Source organism: Lissotriton helveticus, chromosome 1_1 (assembly GCF_964261635.1).
Source record: "Lissotriton helveticus chromosome 1_1, aLisHel1.1, whole genome shotgun sequence".
In the NCBI taxonomy this organism is placed as follows: domain Eukaryota; kingdom Metazoa; phylum Chordata; class Amphibia; order Caudata; family Salamandridae; genus Lissotriton; species Lissotriton helveticus.
This window is the reverse complement of record NC_136057.1, coordinates 1,634,378,335-1,634,398,713: the sequence shown is the minus strand read 5'-3', so window position 1 is coordinate 1,634,398,713 and position 20,379 is coordinate 1,634,378,335. Positions and strand designations below refer to the sequence as shown.

General features: G+C 41.5%; 1 protein-coding gene across 2 annotated transcripts in view; it reads right to left on the bottom strand.

The window, feature by feature from the left end:
* Positions 1-13,689: 13,689 nt before the first annotated feature.
* TESPA1 (thymocyte expressed, positive selection associated 1) overlaps positions 13,690-20,379 on the bottom strand; it is a 624,465-nt gene continuing 617,775 nt past the window's right edge. For both annotated transcript variants that reach the window (XM_078688622.1, XM_078688631.1), the window contains one exon: positions 13,690-20,005. In XM_078688622.1, the coding sequence (XP_078544748.1) occupies positions 19,293-20,005 (713 nt within the window). In that variant the 3' untranslated portion in view covers positions 13,690-19,292. The remainder of the gene's footprint in view (positions 20,006-20,379) is intronic.

The following is a 20,379-nucleotide window of genomic DNA, read 5'->3' as shown; positions in this document are numbered from 1 at the left end:
TATGCAGTCCCGAGGCGGCGGCGCGGCTGGTGGCGGTGTTGGCGCTTATGACCGGCTTTCTCGCCCTCCTCTGGCCGTCAGCAACCTCTCAAGACTCAGGCGCTCTCACAGGTAATGCTCCGCTTTAGTGTCCGATCCCCCTGCTCCACCGAGGGCTCGTAGCTTTATTAGCCCCTCCCGGCGCGTGTGACGCGTCGGGGAACGCGCCGCCGCTGAGGCCGTCGGGATATCCAGTCCCGAGGTGGCGGCGCGGCTGGTGGCGGTGTTGGCGCTTATGACCGGCTTTCTCGTCCTCCTCTGGCCGTCAGCAACCTCTCAAGACTCAGGCGCTCTCACAGGTAATGCTCCGCTTTAGTGTCCGATCCATTGAATGTAAGGTCTAAGATTTTGGGGTCGATTAGGATTGCGAAAAGACCCCCGTAACATTAGGATCGGTCATCGGTGGACGGGAAGACCGTCCACCGCTTTTCCGCCGCGGTCGCCTTCCAACCGTGGCGGAAAGGCACTAATATGGTGGCGGTGTCTATCAGACACCGCCAGCCATATTAGGATGAGCTTCAGGACATGCCTTTCCGTGGCGGCAATGCCGGCATGGAAAGGCATACGGTCTTTTCTTTGGGGGCCCGTTGCGGGCCCTCAGGGTGAAGGGGGGTGAACATGGGGGGTACCTATGGTACCCCCCTGCATTTGCATGCACAATGCGTCCGGCACCGCGCGGTGCCTGCCGCTTTGTGCATGCAAATGCACAGCATGCATATTTAACTTTGCGGCTGGTGCTGCTTAAAGCAGCACCCGCCGTAATGTTAAATATACGGGATGTGACCGCAAGGGTGGCGGTCACATCCTAATTCCACTGGAGGGACCGCCGCTGCTCCTGCAGACGGTCCCCCCACCTGGGGGTGGCGGACAGACGCAGGTCCGTCCGCCATCCTAATGGGCACCTTTGTTCTGGACCAATGGTCTAATCGATGTAGCTTGAAGCCAATCTTGACGACGTAGGGCCGCTGCTCCCACCAGGGAATGAAAAGCGGTTGTGGCAATATCCATTGCACAATCAATGACCTCAGAGGAGGCCCTCTCTCCTTCCAGGAGGAACTTTTTTGCTTTGGTATGCCATAGTACCATGGACCAGTGCCTCAACTTATATTTATTGATAAACAAATATACTGTAGCAAAGAAAGGTTCTTTGCACATGGCTTTTATAGACCTTACTTTAGCCTTCAACCTGGTCCTTTTTATTAGATTTAGGAATTGATCCATGTCTGGTTCATTTTTTAGCTGAACTACATAGGAATCTTACAGCAGCGGTTAGAGTTACCCAGGATGGCAAATGCACGAGTCACTTTAAGTCGGGGAGAGGTGTTCGGCAGGGGTGCATAATGGCACCCCTACTAAATGCCATAGAAAAAACCTTGGTTAAGGCTAGTCCGGATACGCCACGTGTAGGGGACAGGATTATTCCTGTCCTCCTATACGCGGATGATGCCGTGCTTCTTTCCCCAACGGCTATAGGCCTCCAGAGATTATTAGATGCATTTGGAGCACATATGAAATCCCTGGACTTGGTAGTAAATATGTCCAAATCTCATGTTATGACAGCGGGATGCCATAACAGGAAAGTCAAAACTTTTTTCTGTAATGGGGCTGTGGTATCTGAAGTGACTTCCTTCACATACCTGGGGGTGTTCTTTGATGACAAAGGGTCCTGGGTTCCCCAATTTAGAGCAAAGAAAAACGCTGTAGTTAGATCAACATCAGCCTTAGTGGGGTTCTCACAGCGGTTGGGAGCACGGCCCTTGATGCAATACTTGCTATTTATAGATACAAATGTCTGGCAATCGCTACATATGGCGCTGCCATTTGGGGCTATAAATATCTACGAGGAGTACAGTTGGCTGAAAATAAGTTTCTACGCACCCTCTTGTCGGTACCCCAATCTACGCCAACTTTTTCCACTCATCAGGAATTAGGCCTGGGTTATGTGACTGACCAGCTGAGATTGGCACCGCTAGTTTGTTGGATTAAAACTTGGCTCAATCCCGAGATATCATTGAATCACCAAATCCTAAGGGATTGTATTGCCCTAGACGAGGCTAGGAGAATTCCATGGCTGTCATACATTAAACTTATGTTTTACAAACTGGGGCGGATTGACATCTATAACAACCCAGATGGGATTGCAAAGGAAGATGTAAAAAGGGTAGGATCACAGTTTCTGAATTTACAAATGATGGAGCGGGAGGAGCTACAGTTACAAAAACCCTTGGTCAGGGCACACTTTTTCTTAAATACCTCCCCTTTGATTGAACCTTATTTAAGAATTGTGACCAAACCATATCATCGATGGCTGTTGACGAGGTTCCGCTTTAACTTAATCCATTTTTCACTGGGGAACCTTTCTGGATGGTGTAAACCAGAAGAGATAGTTGTGTGTCAATGTGATGATTGTTCTTTACAAGATACACTGCATTTCATCATGTTCTGTGGTTTTTATGACTCCATTAGAAGGCGGTTTTTAGTTCCTTTCTTGAGAGGAAAGGGTTTTCAACAAGTTAGATCAGCTTTATTATATCTCCAAATGCTAGATGATGTATGGTCCATTTTTAATATCGCCAGTTTTTTGGTTGCTGCTGTGTGGTTAAGAAAAAAAGATTTCCTAATGCTATTATGGTATGAATTATTTTAGAGCTGCAGCAAATGTGATCTATGTCTATTTTTATTAATCTTGAGAGCATGGTGAATTTTATATTATTGGATGACATCTTTGATTTTATTTAAATATGGTGCCTCCCTGATGTCATTAATTGTAAATAATTGTGATTTTTAATGTATGTTTCTTACTTTGTATGATTTTAACTAATTGAACTGCTTTGGTTTTACTGTCCTCAGGTAGTTGACCGAGGTAAGGAGAAAGATCACACCAGTGGCCCAGAATCGCTAAAGCGTTAGCTGCTTTGACCAGGAGGCCTGACATAGAGGAGAATCTCTTGTCCGTATTTTCCAGACGTCTGCCTTCTTTGTCCGGAGGTGTAGTTAGAGGAGCTGTCGGATTTTTAGACTTCCGCTGCACTGCCAGTGATATGATTGGTGCACAGTCTAAATATCAATTCCCAAATATCGACCCACAGAAATATTGAGTTGGAAATATCGAAGGTAAAGAATATCGAGGTCAAGAATATCGATGGACAGAATATCGACCCTAAGGTAAGTTATATCATTTTTTTATATCGATGTAAGTAATATCGAAGTTAGTATTATCGATATCAAAGATATCGATGTTACTAATCTCGATGTTACTAATATCAATATTTGTTTTATTGTTATGTATTTTAATATGTATTTAATATGTATATATTATATCTTTTTGGTTAAGTATTCTACTGGTTTTAAATTATATGTATACTATTTTTATATGTTAATAATGTTATTTTTAAGTTAATTTTGTGTTTCAGTACCGGAGCGGGTTGTGGGTTTATAGGGGAATAGGGTGGGAAGTAATTTAATTATGCTAAATTAATTATAAATTTTTAGGAATTATACATCTATTTTAATTAATTTTTGCGTTTAAGTTCTGTAGCGGGTTGTGGGTTTATAGGGAAATTGGGTGGGAAGTAATTTAATTGTAATTAAGTAATGAATAATTTTTATTTATTGGTATTGATAATTCTTTTTTAATGAATTATTAATTGGTAATTATTTTTTTAATTTGTAATTAATTTTTTTTATTGGTAAATAATGTTTTTGATTAGCAATTCATTTTTTTAATTGGTAATGAATTTTTATTATTTGGACATTATTTTTTATTAATTGGTAATTCATGTTTAATAAAAAGTATTTTTCGGTATAAAAATCATGTTATTGCTTAATATTTGTAAATTGTTACACAATTTCTAATAATTAATATGTTTTGCTATGAAAAATATGTTATTGTTCAATTTTTATTATTTGGTAGTTATTATTTATTAATGAATATTTATTGGTATTTATTGTTAATTTATTGTTAATTAATTATTCAAATTATAATTATATTTTTAATAATTATTAATGGGTATTTGTAAATGATGTAGAGTTATTTAAAAATTAAATTATTAATTATTTTAAATACAAAAAGAATTTATAAGTATGTTATATTGAACTTTTACGCTATCCAACACTTTCTCTACTGTTACACTCTCTGGAGTTGGAATAGTAATGTTTACCCCAACGCTATCCAATGTTTTCCCTACTGTTGCACTCTCTGGAGTTGGAATAGTAATTTTTACCCCTAAGCTATCCAATGCTTTCCCTACTGTTGCTCTCTCTGGAGTTGGAATAGTAATTTTTACCCCGACGCTATCCAACATTTCCGTACTGTTGCACTCTCTGGAGTGGGAATAGTAAATTTTACCCATACGCTATCCAATGCTTTCCTTACTGTTGCACTCTCTGGAGTGGGAATAGTAATTGTTACCCCAACGCTATCCAACGCTTTCCCTACTGTTGCACTCTCTGGAGTGGGAATAGTAATTTTTACCCCTACGCTATCCAACGCTTTCCCTACTGTTGCACTCTCTGGAGTGGGAATAGTAATTTTTACCTCTACGCTATCCAAAGCTTTCACCACTGTTGCACTCTCTGGAGTGGGAATAGTAATTTTTACCTAAATGCTATCCAACGCTTTTCCTACTGTTGCACTCTCTAGAGTGGGAATAGTAATTTGTACCCTTACACTATCCAACGCTTTCCCTACTGTTGCACTCTCCGGAGTGGGAATAGTAATTTTTACCTCTACGCTAACTAAAGCTTTCCCTACTGTTGCACTCTCTGGAGTTGGAATAGTAATTTTTACTCCTACACTATCCAATGCTTTTCTTACTGTTGCACTCTCTGGAGTTGGAATAGTTATTTTTACCACTACGCTATCCAACGCTTTCCCTACTGTTGCACTCTCTGGAGTGGGAATAGTGATTTTTACCCCTACACTATCCAATGCTTTCCCTACCGTTGCACCCTCTGGAGTTGGAATTGTAATTTTAACCCCTACGCTATCCAACGCTTTCCCTACTGTTTCTCTTTCTGGAGTGGGAATAGTAATTGTTAACCGTACGCTATCCAACGTTTTCCCTACTGTTTCACTTTCTGGAGTGGGAATAGTAATTTTTACCCCTACGCTATCCAATGCTTTCCCTACTGTTGCACTCTTTGGAGTTGGAATAATAATTTTTACCCTTACGCTATCCAACACTTTCCCTACTGCTGCATTTTCTGGAGTGGGAATAATAATTTTAAGCCCTACACTATCCAGCATTTTCATTACTGTCGTTTTTTTGGGACTTTGAATAGTAGTTTTATTTCTTTAGCTAATTAATATTTTTTGTCTTGTTTTAGATAATGTAGTATGTAATTAATTTTAAAAATATTGAAAGTCTATTTAATCTTTTTAATTTATTAAACAAAATTATTTACTTTTTAATTATGTTATTGTTTTATGTGTGTAGATGTATTTGTAATTCATAATATTTTTTAATAATTTATAAGTTATTAAAATAATTATTAAAACGCATTAATAAGTAAGTATATATTATATAGTTGATATATATATGTTTAATTAATGTTTTATGTATTATTTATTAATTTTGAACATTCTTAAATATTTTTAACTATGTTTATTTTATTTATAAGTATTATTTACTTTATTTCACACATTTTTTTAACAGAAAAATAACAATATTTTTAATTACGATTTTTTTAACATCGATATTTTTTTTACGATATTTTTGTACTTACCATGTTGTAGATAGGAGGTCGATATTCATGCCTTCGATATTCCTGCTTCGATATTTCTGTAGGTCAATATTTTCTAGGTCGATATTCAGTGATTCGATATGACTGAGACCGGTTTCGGCTGACTCACTAGGCACGCCTGGCTATCCTCTGGGGCATTATATATTTTTTCAATCGAGGAAGCACCGGGGCCACCGTGGCTGGGGTCTTCATGACTATAAGACCCTCTTCTCATACATGATTTGCAATAGGAATGGTTCTTACAGTCTTTTTATAGGGTTCTTTAAAATCATATAAGAAACAGTCTGTCTGTGCCGAAGGCATAGGTAGATCAAACCTGTTGCCCACCCTTTCCAGCAGATTTGTGGAAACCACCAATGTCCCCCGGCGGAGAATCCACAGAAACCGGTGAAGGAGAAGAAGGAGTAGGGATTATATAATCATCCCACTCCCCATGCGAGTCTGGGAGATCCGTATCTCCTTGGTCATCCTCTGAGGTATCTTGTTGTATAAGAGGAGTATTTGGTGGAGGATCATCTAGTATTTGCAGCGATGGTGGTGGCACCCGGGGGTTGGAAGACACTGAGGTTAGTCCAGTGGGAACTAAGCCCAGTTCCGGAGCCAAAGATGGTGTTGGAAACTTCCGTTTATAATATGATAGCATAAATTGCAAGCCCAAAATCAACTTGGACGGCATACATACCCCCCTCCTTTTGATATCCTCTATGGCAGTCCCTGAGAGGATAATAGTCCTGTTGCCCTTCATAACCCTCTTCAGAATCCTCCTCCTGGCACATACCGTGCAGTTCCGAAGGGCTATGGGCAAATCTGAAAGGACCGTCATCATTCGAGTCCTTCTCTACCAGGAGGTGAGAGGGTAGTAGAGGGGTCACCTTGCTTGGTGAAGTGACTTCAGGAGTCATCCGGCGCTTTCTGTCTTTTCCTGCAGAATTTTTATTCCTGTCGATGATATCTTCGACGGTGTCGTCAACGATGAAGATATTGCCATCGACATCGCTGTCATCGATACCGTTGTCATTACCGGCGACTGTGTTGTCGTCGTCGACGCTGTCATCTTCCTTGTTGCTGTCGTCGTCTTCGTCATTGTCATTGCTGTCGGCATTAATAGCTTTGTCATCACTGCCATTGTCGCCTCCATTGGATGGAGTAGGAACTGCCTTTGTCAACACCGTCAAAGCTCTCGGCGACAATCCCTTCGACGGAGCTAATGAAGGTTGAAGAGACTAGTTCTTGTCACTCCACATCGACAATGTCGTTGACACTTTCTTCATCGACCGTGTCGTCAACTGCTTTGTCGACGGTGGTAACTTTTTTTCCAATCATTCCTCAAGAGGAACAGAGGAGGGTTTCTTGAACACCTTTCTTCCCTCAGGAGGAGAAGGAAGAGGAACAGAGCTCGACTTCCTTACACCACTTTCTCCTGTTGTAAGTTCTTTCCTCTCCTTTTCACCTCGGTGAGGAGATTTAGTTTGAATGAGTCTGTCAGACCCATGGGAGGTCATTTTAGGTTTTTTTTGAGGGCGCTATTTAAAACTCCTCAAATAAATAAACATATAAAGTTTCCAATATTATTATGACTCTGTCAGTTTCCATACAACTTTATAGCTCTTGAAATATAATACACCACTAGAAAGTGGTTATTGTGTGTAGCCTCCTCCTGTATCATTCTCTCTGCTCAAATTGTTCCTCTCTACAGTGTGTTTCTCTCCAGAGCACTGCCCTATATTTTCTATGGGGCTACTCTATCTGAGATACCACCACCCTCTCTTAAGGAGTGGCACTCTATTCAAAGGGATTACCTCCAAACTCCAACCCAACATGAACTACGGTATGCAGTTCCCATTGGTGTGCTACACAGTCTCTTTCTTTCGGTACAGCCCTCTCCTCCTCTTAACGCACTGTTTTTTCTGAATGAATTAATGAGAAACTTGTAAATCGATGCTCATCTAGATGCGTCTTAACACTAGGACGGCGTATGCTGAATTTGAAAGATTGTGCAAAGCTACTGAAAGGGAAGCCCTTTCAGGGCTTTACAAAAGATGTATGGTTAGTAATGCAGTGACAGAAAAAGGAAAAGCTGTTCCATAGATTATAGGCTATCACCGAGAAGGTTCTGCCTCCTAGTCATGCATTTCTAAGATGAGGAACCACTGCCATAATATTAAGAGGCAGATGCAGTGAGCATACCAGCAAATACTGAGATATTTTGGCCTGAAAGACTGGGGTACCAAAGCCTTGTAAGGCCTATAACTAGGCATAGATTTGAAAATACAATTCTCTGCTTCACAGTGTACCTTACATCTGGCTCCCATTACATGCTCACACTTGCCTAACACACAGGCCAGTCTCACCATCGTGTTCTGTATTAATTGTAGTTTGGTAGTGGTTTTAGCAGGGAGCAGTAGGGAACAAGCATTGAATCAATCGAATCTAGACAAGATTGAACTCTAGGCTGAATCTCTTCTTGAGAATGATTGAGTCTAAATAAGAGCAGAATGTAATTTAGCCTCATAAATGTTGAATCAATTGGTAACAGGAATGATCCACAAGGGTCTTGATACTTAACTGAGAAGGAGATGGATTGAAAGGTAGAGAAAGCAAGTGTTTGGCTATGTCTTAATAGAAAATATGAGAACCAAGAGAGAGCAGAGCCACCTAATCCACCCGCAGCCAACTGATTTAAGAGAATGGAATGATTGTTCATGTTGTGACCCTGGCTGGACAGATGTCATCAAGAGATCCAGATTTGATAGAGAACAGTTGGTGAGTTTTTGATTCTGGAATGGGGATTGGTAACCTCAATGAGAACTTATTTGGAAAGAGTAAGTGGGTTTTCCACAACCACTCACGGTTTATCGCTATGTATGTAGTTCTTTCTATGTCTTAGTGTGCTGTGCTTTTTCTTTCAGGCTCTCTGCGTTGCCCAGTTTACTTGAGCATTTACTCCTCTTTAGAGTGCTGCTATTTTTGTATTTTCAGAAAGGGTTTTCCTGTCAGTCGCAGGTTGCAACTCTCCTAAGATGCTGCTCTCTATCTTTGTGTATTGCCCTCTCTCTGGTGTTCCTCCACTTCCTGCTCCCTCTGAAAAGGTATGCTCTCTCCTTTCAGAAGATTGTCCTACCACTGAGCGTGGTACTATTTTGGGATGCCTCTTTATAGCACATATGTGTGTTCTCTCCTTAAGTTTCTAGCTTACTCTCACACAAATGCACCGCCGTTGCTTTCACTCTATGCTTGTTATGGTGCTTCCCCCAATTAAAATTCTATAAGTGTGCAACTCTGTCAGGGTGCAGCCAGTTCAGCTTGAATCCACTCCCTGCAAGCCACTCTCTAAGGGTGCTGTTTCTTCCAATCTTTACAGTTGCACTGTCGGAGTGCAGTCTCTTCCACTGTGTAATCTGTCAAACCTCTTAGACGTCGCTCTCGCTCAGTGGTGTCCCCTCCCAGTGAAACACCTGACAGTGTACTGTTACTACACTTGTGGTTACCTCCCTCTCCTGAATTTCTCCTATGCTCTGCTCTCTTCTTCTGCAAATCCTCTTGGGTACAGTTCAATGTTCCCCTTTGAAACACCGCCCTCTCCAATGGTGCTGCTTTGTTTCCTTTCCCAGCTGTCCTGCAGGATACTCACCCCTCCATTTGCCCCCTCTCATGATACTACTCTGATTGCCTTCTCAGGGGACTGCTACTTTTCAGGGTGCTGCATCCTTCCAGTGAAACCCTTCTCAAAGTGCAGCTCTTGCACAGTGCTGCCTCCTCTCAGTAACAACCCTCAATGCACTACTGTCACTCAAGGTACTACACTTTTAGGATACTAGTGCCCTCACTCTAATGCTATCTGTCAATGTGCTCAGGGGCGGAGATTGGAAGGATGCGCTTCAGATTTTAAACAATCATGCTGGCATATAATGCCAACATTATATTATACAACAAGCAGGGTGCATGAGAGGGGCTAACGGGGCAGTGGAAAGGGAGGCCAATGAGGATTGGCAGGGGTAAGAATTGAGAGAAAACAATGGCCAGATGTACGACTGGTTTTTGCTGTCGCATAGGGGTTTTAGGCCAGTTTGCGATCGCAAAAAACATGTGGCCCATGTACCAACCCTATTTTGCGAGTTGCAAACAATTTTTGACTCGCAAAATAGGGTTTAGCGACTTGCTATTAAGAAGGGTTTTCCCTTCCTAACAGCGACTCCAAAAGCTATGTCAGAATGTTTTGCAACCGCAATTGCTGTCGCAAAACAGTTGCAGCTTACCACCCTTCTCAGAAGGGTGGTTAAGCACTCGCAAACGGGAAGGGGTCCCCAGGTGACCCCTTCCCCTTTGGGAATGCATGCGCAGACATTTTTTAAGGGCAGACTGTGGTCCCAGGGACAACTGCTTGCCCTTAAAAAATGTCAATGATAACTTACATTTTAATTTTTTTAATGCATCTCATTTTTCTTTAAGGATAATGGGCTGCATTTAACAAACAAAAACTGCTTTATTTAAAAGCAGTCCCACACATGGAGGTCTGCTGACCCCAGGAGGCCACCATCCCTGGGAGTGCCAGCAGTTTCCAATGGGGTTGCAAATTGTGACAGCCTCATTAATATGCATGAGGCATGCAATTTGCGACCCCATTGGGAATCGCAAACACTGTCTCTAACACTGTTGTACATTGATGTTTGCGACTCGCAATTTAATGCAATTTGCGAGTCACAAACATCAATGGTTGTACATCTGGCCCAATATTTTGTAAAACAACCAACATTTATGAAGACTTTTAAAACAGAGAGGGAGACAGTGTATGTGTTTTTTTTGTCTGGGTGTATGTAAGAATTACTGGTGAAATCCAACAGACACCTCACCATTTTTTTTTTTTTTTAATGTGTTTATAAATTTTTATATAGCGCTAACAAGATCACGAAGGATAACAGTGCACTTTACAGAAGGATGAAAGAAAGGACATAAATGCGATATCGACACCAAGTAAGAATACAAAACAGGAAAAAGTCATAATTCGAGGACATATGAGTCAGGGAAAGTAATACAATAACAGGTATAGCGCTGGTTACAGAGGGGGGCACACTATGCGGTTAAGAAGAGCAGCATCAAAATGATGGTATAATGGTTGTTGGATCAATGTCTTCTAGCAGGAGGGCCTAGTCCAATTAAGGTAAGATTTAGTCACTAGGAATATTTTACTTTATTATTTGATCGCAGTCGTTGAGGAGATTCTGCGTACTTGTGGTGGAAGAGTGTTCCATATCTTTGGGGCAGCGCCGGAGAAGGCGCGGTAACGAGTTCTCTTTTTGCTAAGGATGAGTGGTTTCAAGAGGAAAGTGTTAGCACTTTTTAAAGCTCTACCACCACAGGATAGTTCAAGCTTTTGAGCGAGGTACCTGGTAGTTTTGAAATGCAGGGCTTTGTGTGTCAGAATGGCAATCTTGAACTGAATTTGAGCTTCATAGGGCAACCATTTAAGAGATTTTAGGACTGGGGAAATGTGGTCTTTTCGATTGGCGTCTGTAACCAGTCTAGCTGCAACATTCAGTGATGCCCTTAGTGGGGCCAAGGTGTATTTGGGAAGGCCACAGAGCATAGCGCTGCCATAGTCTATTCTCAGCAAGACAAGCGCTTGGACCACCTGCTTGAAGTCAGATTGTAGAAGGAATGGTTTGACATTTCTAAGTTTCCTCATCAAAAGATTAGCTCCCTTACACACATTGCTGATGTGATTTTTCATATTCAGGTGCTTGTCCAGGTAGATTCCCTAAGGTTTGGCTGAGTCTTTAATGAGAGGGGTGCAGTTGAAAGCAGTGAGGTAGTTCAGCCACAGGTCTGGCTTGGGGATGTGGTTCGGAGGAAAGATGAGTAGGAATTCAGTTTTGGAGGTGTTGAGCAGGAGATGGTTCTCAGTTAATCAATTTTGAGTAAACAATAGGGTAGTGTTGTCTGAGATGATATTTCCCGGTTATGAGATTTTCAAGAAAAGTTGCGTATCGTCTGCATACATGTGAAAGAGAATGTTTGTGGAATTTAACGAATTTGCTACCGGTTCCAAGAAGAGGTTGCAGAGGATAGGAGAAATGGCTGACCCTTGGGGGACACCCATGAGTACTGGAGAGGGCTTGGAGAGGGATTGGTTTGCCTTGACTCTTTGTGAACTGTGGTGGAGGAAGGACGAGAACCATTGGTGCATCTGACCCAAGAAGCCCATACTGTTCTTCAGAATGGATAGGAGTTTGTCATGATTAACCGTCTCGAATGTGGAGGAAAGGTCAAGGAGGCTTAAAAGGCAGGAATTATTTTGGTCAAGCATTTTTAAAATGTCATCCATACCGTGCGTGAGAGCCGATTCATTACTCTGCCCCTTCCTAAAACCAGATTGATGCTCGTCTAGGAGTTGGAAGTTCTCTATGTGAGCACAAAGTTGGGATTGTCTGCATTTGTCTACGAGCTTGGCTGGGATGGGGATGTTGGAGATAGGGTGGAAATTATTGAGGTCAGCTTTATCTGCATTGTTTTATTTAGAATAGGTGACACCTGAGCTGCTTTTAGACAGTCAGGGATCGTGCCTTGTGATAGAGAAGCGTTTACAATCCTTTTCCAGGTGGGGATGAGAACATATTTGATTTCTTCGAAGATGACCTGGGGCAACGGGTCACTGAAGTGGTTAGATGGGTTGATATTCTGAAGAATCTTGTTGATGCCTTTTTCACTGAGTGGGGTAAAGGTGTCTCCATGATGCACTGTTCTTAGTGATCAGGCTGATAGATTTAAACTTTTCTAAGGGGTCAAAGGGTGGTCCAAACCCAGAGGGTGGCAGGAGAGCCTACTTAGAGGCGAGCTCAATGGTGATGAGTCTTGATTTCTCTGTGAAGAAAGCAGCAAGTTTGTCGCATGAGGGTGGGCTGCCTCCAGAGTCAGTGTTTTTTACCTACCACTGATTGCTGTTTGACCAGTTAGAAAAGATTCTTGGGGCGGTTATCAGCTTAATCGAGTTGGTGTCTGAAATAGTCAGATTTAGCCCTCTTGATTTGCTTGCTGTAGAAGCTCCTAGTCTCTCTAGTAGTTTTAGTTGGTCCAAGGAGGGATTGGATTTCCAGGTACGTTCAGCTGCCCTGAGGTTGCGGCGTGCCGTGTTTAGATTGTCGTTGTACCACGGTTTGGATGTATTATTTTGAGGCATTTTTTTGTTGGAGTGATGCAATGTCATCCATGATGTTGGAGATGGTCAAGTTGTAGGCGTCAGTGAGTAACTGAACCTCGACCAAGTCAGCTTGGGAGGAGAGGACAGATTTACAGTGGGCTGCTAGTTCATCTGAGTTTATTGATCTGGGGTTTCCTTTTCCAGATCTTTGATTTTCTTGGTTGACCCTTCCTCATCAACACCTCTCTGTTAATATAAAAGAGGATGCAGTGCTGATCGGACCAATCGCGAGGGGTAATGGTATCCAAAGTGATGGCATGCCTTTTCGAGATAATGAGGTCTAGAGTTTCTCCCTTATTAGGAGGAGGCTGGTCACAGTGGCCTACCATACCCAACTTAAAGCATCTGTACCCAACTATTTTCCAGAAAATACATTTCTTGGGGGATATAACAATCCAAATATCCCACCTGAATGTATGCCCCTGAATATGCTGGCTATTCCCTGTGAAACCTCTAACAGGTCACTGTTCTAATTTCCACTTCAGGACATTGCACTCTGCATGGTGCGGCTCCCTTTCTCATGGTACCTCCCTCTATGCTGCCTCTCAGCATATTGTCTTCTCTATCTTCCCTCTTAGGATGCTCCTTTGTCTTTCAGTCAAGCTCCTGCTCCTCCCTCAGCTACTCTCTGGTGCTCACCATATCCCAACAAGTTGCTCCCCATTCCCACCTCTGAGTGATCCCCTCCCCAAAAAATTATATGACAAGGATGAAAGAATGATGTTTATTTAACAGTTGCCATCGTTAACTTTAAACAGTGATTAACCACTTCACAGTCCTGTTGCAGGCCTCTCAGAACCAGTCAATGAGCTTCACTTTCACACTCCTGCCACCCTCTAACTGGCTACTGTGCTCTGCCCCTGCATTAGGAAACAACTGCCACGGATGTACAGTGGCACATCGTGGTACGTCATGACATGCGCATATACTGCAAATACCCAGTCAACATATAATTAAGGTGAACATACTTATAAACAACAAACAACCTGACCCCACAGGCTATTTTAACACTATTCATGGCATTGAGGTTGTTCTTTTTTTTTTTTTACAGTCTTTTAAATATTGTGAGCATGGCACTCCTTAACCATTTATTGGGGGGAAATTAGTCAATCACAAAATTGTGAACAGCTGGAGTTTTTGATTACTGAGACACATAATATAAATATTATTACAAGACAGGAGGCTCTAATATGAAGTCTTCCTTCTTTGTTTATTTTGAACAGCAGGAAGGTATTAACACAAACAAAGGACATTCCCACCTATAAATAGCAGTAGCTCATACACAACTCGCTCTTTTCTTGCTTCTAGAGATAAGTGCATTAAAAAAACGCACTTTGCTAGTATTGCATTATGATTTCTGTAGATTTATTTATTGTTCTCTTGGTTTTAAACAGCAATGTTGATTTCTTTAACTCAGTTCCACAAAGGCCCCTTTAAAGCCTGTGTGTGATATTGTTATTTTTGTTTTGTGTCAATTCCACAAGAGTCTGCTTTTAAGGCTTGCTTTGGAAATGTTTACTTTGTTTCAGTGCGCTGTGCTTGGTTTGTTTATTTAAGGCTGAATTTGTCTGATTTTAAAGCTCACATCCAAATAATTATATTGTAGAAGCTCAAGACTCTTTGGGGAGTTTTGCTTATTTGTTTTCATGCTCTGGTACATTTTATTAACTGTTGGAATGCAGAAGCTTACCTTTGGAATTGCTTATGTATTGGATTTATGTGAACACTATTTAAAGGCACAACTTTATTTCTGTGTACTTGTGTTACTATATTTATTATAACTTGTTCAAAGAAAATATTGTGGGGCCTTCGGTTCCCTAAGTTTTGCTGATTACAATGGTTGGCCACCGTGTTAATAATGAGAGGATGTTTTTTTCAGAAAAAATCTTTGAATTTTAGACTTGTCAAGCTTCTGATTAAATGAAGCAGTCAATTCATCATTTAGAAGTGCAGCCACTGATATAAGATATTCTGTGGCAAATGCTATTACAAGCTCTTTAAATTCCTACAGATGGCAGGTCACGTTCTCTGAAAGGGGAATTATATAGTCATTGTGGCAAAAGAATAATGAAGAAAAATTAGGTTTCCCCTCATACGTATGAGGGAGATAAATTTGGTGACAGTTCTATTCCTCCGAGAGGTAATAACTTTATCTCAATGAGGCAAAACCCTATCGTGGGTAAATCGAAAGGCCCCAGTAAGAGGCCCAATGGTGATTTATGTTTACTGAATTTTGATGAATACTATGACAATGACAATTATTACAATGATGTTGAAGGTGGTACTAATATCCTTGAAAAGATTCAAACCATATAGTTATTTTGCATGAGGGATATATTCTCATATTTGCGACTGAACTACTTCATCATCCAAATTCAGTGGAGTGGGCTCCTTTGCTGGTTATTGATGAATATATTAGGTAGAAGATAAAAAGTTCAGTGGATAGGAGTGATAGATTTAAAATGAATGCAGAGTGCTCAATGTCAACAGTACCTGAGAAAGCGGAAACAACTCCAGAATGGATTCTAAAATTATAAAAAATGTAAAGGTAATGTCGGAAGGACCCTAGAAATGGAAAGGATAGGGCATAGTCCTTGTACAAGAAAAAATATTGGATATCCCAGGATCTGTTTTCCATTTATTTTGAGCTGCTGAAGACGTAAGGACAACTTTGACCCGGGAACAATTTCTGGTTGGGCACAAGGGACGATCTGCTTCACTGGGAACACAAACTGGGGCTTTCATTGGAGACACACAAGGGACTGTTGTTGCATTTTGATCCCAAACTGGGGGTGCAAGCAGACTCGGTCCTAGGGGACAATTCTCAAGGGTCTCTGTTTGGGGATTAAGAAATTGGGTGATACATTAGGGCCTTTGCCTCTCTGGATAAGACACAATCATCCGTGGCCTCAAGAGTTTGGACAGAACTTTCCAAGTGCCAGTGGATATGGGGGTTGTTTCATTGGTGGGGGATCTTCTACAGGCCATTCAAATGCTAGCAGTGTAGATACTCCGGACCAACACTCTTCCCATAAGTAATCAGAGGATGATACGTTATTAGAGGGGAGAGTACACTCAAGGTAAGTGTAGTGCCCTTTCTCCTTGTGAAATTCGAATACAGGTTGTCCCTTTTTGTTTTACAGTAGAGATTTATATAAAAAGACTCATGCTAACTACAGATGGTTAGATGTTTTAAATAGAATTCTATTCAGTGCCAATATTGACCAGATGGCATTTGGAAGTAATTTTTTTTCAGCAAGGTTGTGATCTAGTCACAGCATAGGTATAGGGGTTTTTTGCAGAAGGTATATGTAGAACCATGCCACTTATATCCCAAGGATTTTGTCAACAACATCTTTCTAGTGCAGACGAAGAACAAAAAATATCAGCAAGTAATACATTTGAGGGAGCTCAACCAAATTGTTCTGTACGCCATTTCATAATGGAGATCATATGCCTGTGGGGCATCTTTCTTACATGGGACTGGGTGGTGCGTCTGGATTAAACAGACGTCTACCTGACAGTGAATGAATGAAAAAGTGAATTTTCAAAACACACAGCTACCATGAAAGTGTTCCAGCGCTAAGGCAGACAGCCACATAAGAGAACAAGATTGAACAAATGTGTTTTCAGCTGCTTTCACAATAAGAGGCATCTGAGTGGAGAGGGAGCTCCTTCCAGTACTTGGCTGTCAGAACCAAGCAGGCTGAACAACCCCACTTCTGTTTGATGTAGGGAGTAGCCAACAACTGGGCAGACTGGGAACGCCAAGGTCTTTTATGACAGTATTCAACAATCCTGTTGGCAGGTATTTGGGTCCAGTCTTGTAGCACGTGGAATGTGCCACAGACAGTGGTTTAAAAATTATAATCTTTTCACTAGTAGCCAGTGCAATTGGTTGCGGTAGTGGTAGAGTGAGGCTTGTTTGGGGAGGTTAAACAAAAGACAAATTGCCATGTTCTGTACCATTTGAAGACACTGTATTAGGTAGTCCAGGACCCCAGGTCCAGAATGTTAGCGTAGTTCAATCTGGAGAGGAGCAATGTCTAAACTAAGGTTTTCTGGTCTTCCCAGGGCAGGAGGGCAAGAAATGTTTCTAGCACCGTCAATATCCAAACAGGAGGTTTTAACCACTGTTGAGATCTGGAATTTGAAGGAAACATGTGTATCAATGTGCTCTCCTAAATTCTTGCCCACCTCTGATGGAGGCGATGGGGCGGGAGAGGTGGAGTGCAATCACTCGGCCAGGCCCATGACCATCCGGGCAAGGGGTTGGTACCAAACAACAAGACATCATTTTTCTCCAGGTTAGATTGTAGATAGATGACTTTAAGCCCTTCCTATCACTAATACAATGCAAGCTGTAAATGTTAACTTAGCTTCTGACGCACTGTAGTCATATGTCATCAGAAGCTGGGTGTCATCTGAATAGGAAATCACTTGGATACCGCATGATTCAATTAGGTATGCCAGCAGCCGCATGTAAATGTTAAAAAGCGTGGGGCTCTGGGCAATATGTCAAGAGTAGAGGAAGTACCTGCAGTTTCTGTGGCAAGGACAGGCATTCAGATCCAAGTCCATTATGTATATCCTCCACTCTTTGGTGCTTTACTCAGTTGATGAGTCCTCTGGCAGTGACCCTCAAGGCAAAGGGACTGAGAATGATGGTGTACCGGGATGATATATTCCTGGGAGAGGACAAATGGAAGTTGGTGAAGCAAGTTCAAGATGCCATAGCATTGATCCAGTATTTGAATGTTGTTATCAATATAGAAAAGTAGGATGGCATGCCCTTAAGAAGGATTAATTTCTTGGGGTTTCTGATGTATTCTAAAAAGGATACTCTTCTGCTGCTAGATACATGTTTAAAGTGATAAAGAAGCGATCAAGGGTGATGTTGTCACATCATCAGATTTCTCTTTGCCAGTTGGTAAAACTTGTGAGTCTGCTCTCCTGAATTCAGGCAATGTTCCTCCATCTCTTTATTACAGTCCTCTCCAGTATAAAGTTAAAACAGCTGCAAGATATAGCATGCTCACAAACAGCCGCTTTGAATCAGGAGTCAAAAGATGAGATGGGTTGATGGCTAAATCATGGAATGGGTGCGCTATCTGCTCCAAATCAATAATCTTGTCTTAGAATCAGATGTGGTGCAGGATGGTCCAGGAAGGAATCCTAAATGAACATTAATTGTTCAGAGCTTAATGCGGCTTCGATACAATCCAGAGCTCTGCAAAAAAAGGGTTGAATGTGTGATCCTCCTTCATATGGACAACATTACAGTAGTCAGGCACATAAATGGACTGGAAGGAACAGGATCACAACTATTGATGGGTCTAGGTAGGTTCCTTTGAGAATTATATCAACAGAGGAAAATATCTCCAATGGTAGAACACTTTCTGGGACCAAACAATGGTAGCGTAATGGTCTTTAAGGACCACATATGGTAGCAGTGAGTGGTTTCTCAAGCTCCAAGTATTTCAGACTCTAAACAAGCCATGGGGACACTGGTAACCCTTTTTGTATCCTGTTTGAAAACTCAGTTAGGAAGATTTTACAGCTGAGACCATATCCCAAAGCTCTAGCAATGGATGCATTTCAGAGCATTCTGGGTGAAGGGTACAAGTCCCTATAAGTCAGGATGGGATATCTGGAGTAACTGGCGTGTGAGTGGAGGAATTGATAACGTTTTCTCTGATATCACAAGTGTTCTAAATGTTCTTACATTCTTAGCAACTGAACCAATTCTTATAGAACTATTAATGGATATAGATCAGCTATAGCAGCAGGACATCAGAAAGCTGAAGGTAAATGGGTTGGGGAGGACCACTGGTTTGTAGACTATCAAAGGGTATCCAAGCCAAGGCATTCTACTTTCTCCGATATTGAGATAGTTCTACAGCTCTCTCTCTATAATGAGAGGATAATGACATGTTATTCATGATACTATTGTCAGCAAAATTGGTAATGTGATTGTGTTTGGTTTCTTTTCAAAGAGCATAAGATGTTAGGGTGCTAGATATTTCAGCATTTTTTTCCTATGGGAGTTCATTTATTTAGAGTGTGCAAACTTCATATAATTTGCTTTAGCATTAATCGACTACATTTTGTCAAAATTCCACATAAAACGTAAAATTAGAATCCATCATTTTGTACTATATATTAAGGCAAAGTTCATTCTTGGGTCAATTTTTGCTGCAAGAACTTAATCTCTTTGGATTCATATGGTAGACATCGGAGAACAGAAACAAATTACCAGTATGCATTATGTGTTTCACAATTAACTCCAGATTTTTTCAAAAGAAGGATACGTTTATTTTTCCTTCTCCCAATTACCTGTTGTTTCTTCATGTGCCATTACTGTTGGACTTTCCTCGGGAAAAAAATACAATTTGTTTTGGGACTTTAACTTCTTGTCAGGTCCGGGAGGTGGAGACCTCCTCTCTACTGATTTGAAATTGTCCATATTCAGAACAGACTGATTAGTCCTCCCTGAGCCTTGTAACATCTCAGTCTGACCGACAGACCAAGCTCCTCCCGCTGAGACCAGTGACCTGTTTAGGGACGTTAAGGCCTCAAATCGCTTAGTCGGCCCGAAGGATAGTGCTCTTCCCTGAGAGGCATTCAAAGTCTCTTCATGTGAAGTCAACTCAGAATGTCCCTCTGATGATACAGCAACATTTTGCTCACTTTTCAGCTTTCCCTCTCGCACAATCTCCAACACTTCATTCACCACCATGTCCAGGCTGTTGAGCTTTTTAGGGGTGACCTGGTTAGCGTTATGAAAAGATCCTGTGTCTCTGGAGGAGGTGTAAAGGCACATTCGGGAAATCGCTCTCTTCAGCCGATTGACAGGAGAAATTGGCTCTTGTTTTGTTGGTGTAATCATGCTTTCTGGAACCTCTCTAAAGTCTACAAAACTGAAAGAGGGGGCAATCTTCTGTACTGGAGTCTTGGAGACGTAGGAATAGAGGCAGAAGAGAGCGTTGGCTGTTGCAGTCAGTGTCTCCACTTGTTTAAAGCGATCTGAAAAAAGAAATAAATTTTTAATATTGAATATTGGCTTTGAAGAGAAGTAAAAACTTCATAGATGTGTGAATGAATGGGGCAATACAGTAGTTTTATCATCTTTACGACTGACATGAGGGCGACCCAACTGCAGGAATCCTGTCCATATCTATGACCATAAACGTTGGTGCAGGATTGCCTACCTTCGCACCTATTGGTTTATTGGACAATGTTTGTACTCTACAGATCATCTCTGTTGATTAAGTATAAGCAGTGGAGCTCCCACAAACTTTTTGTAGCAGGAAGTAGCCAATGCCAGCTGAGTGATCTTATCAGAGAGTGTAAGATTTAAAAGTTAGTTGGGTTAGGAAACTCTTCAAACCTTTCTGAGA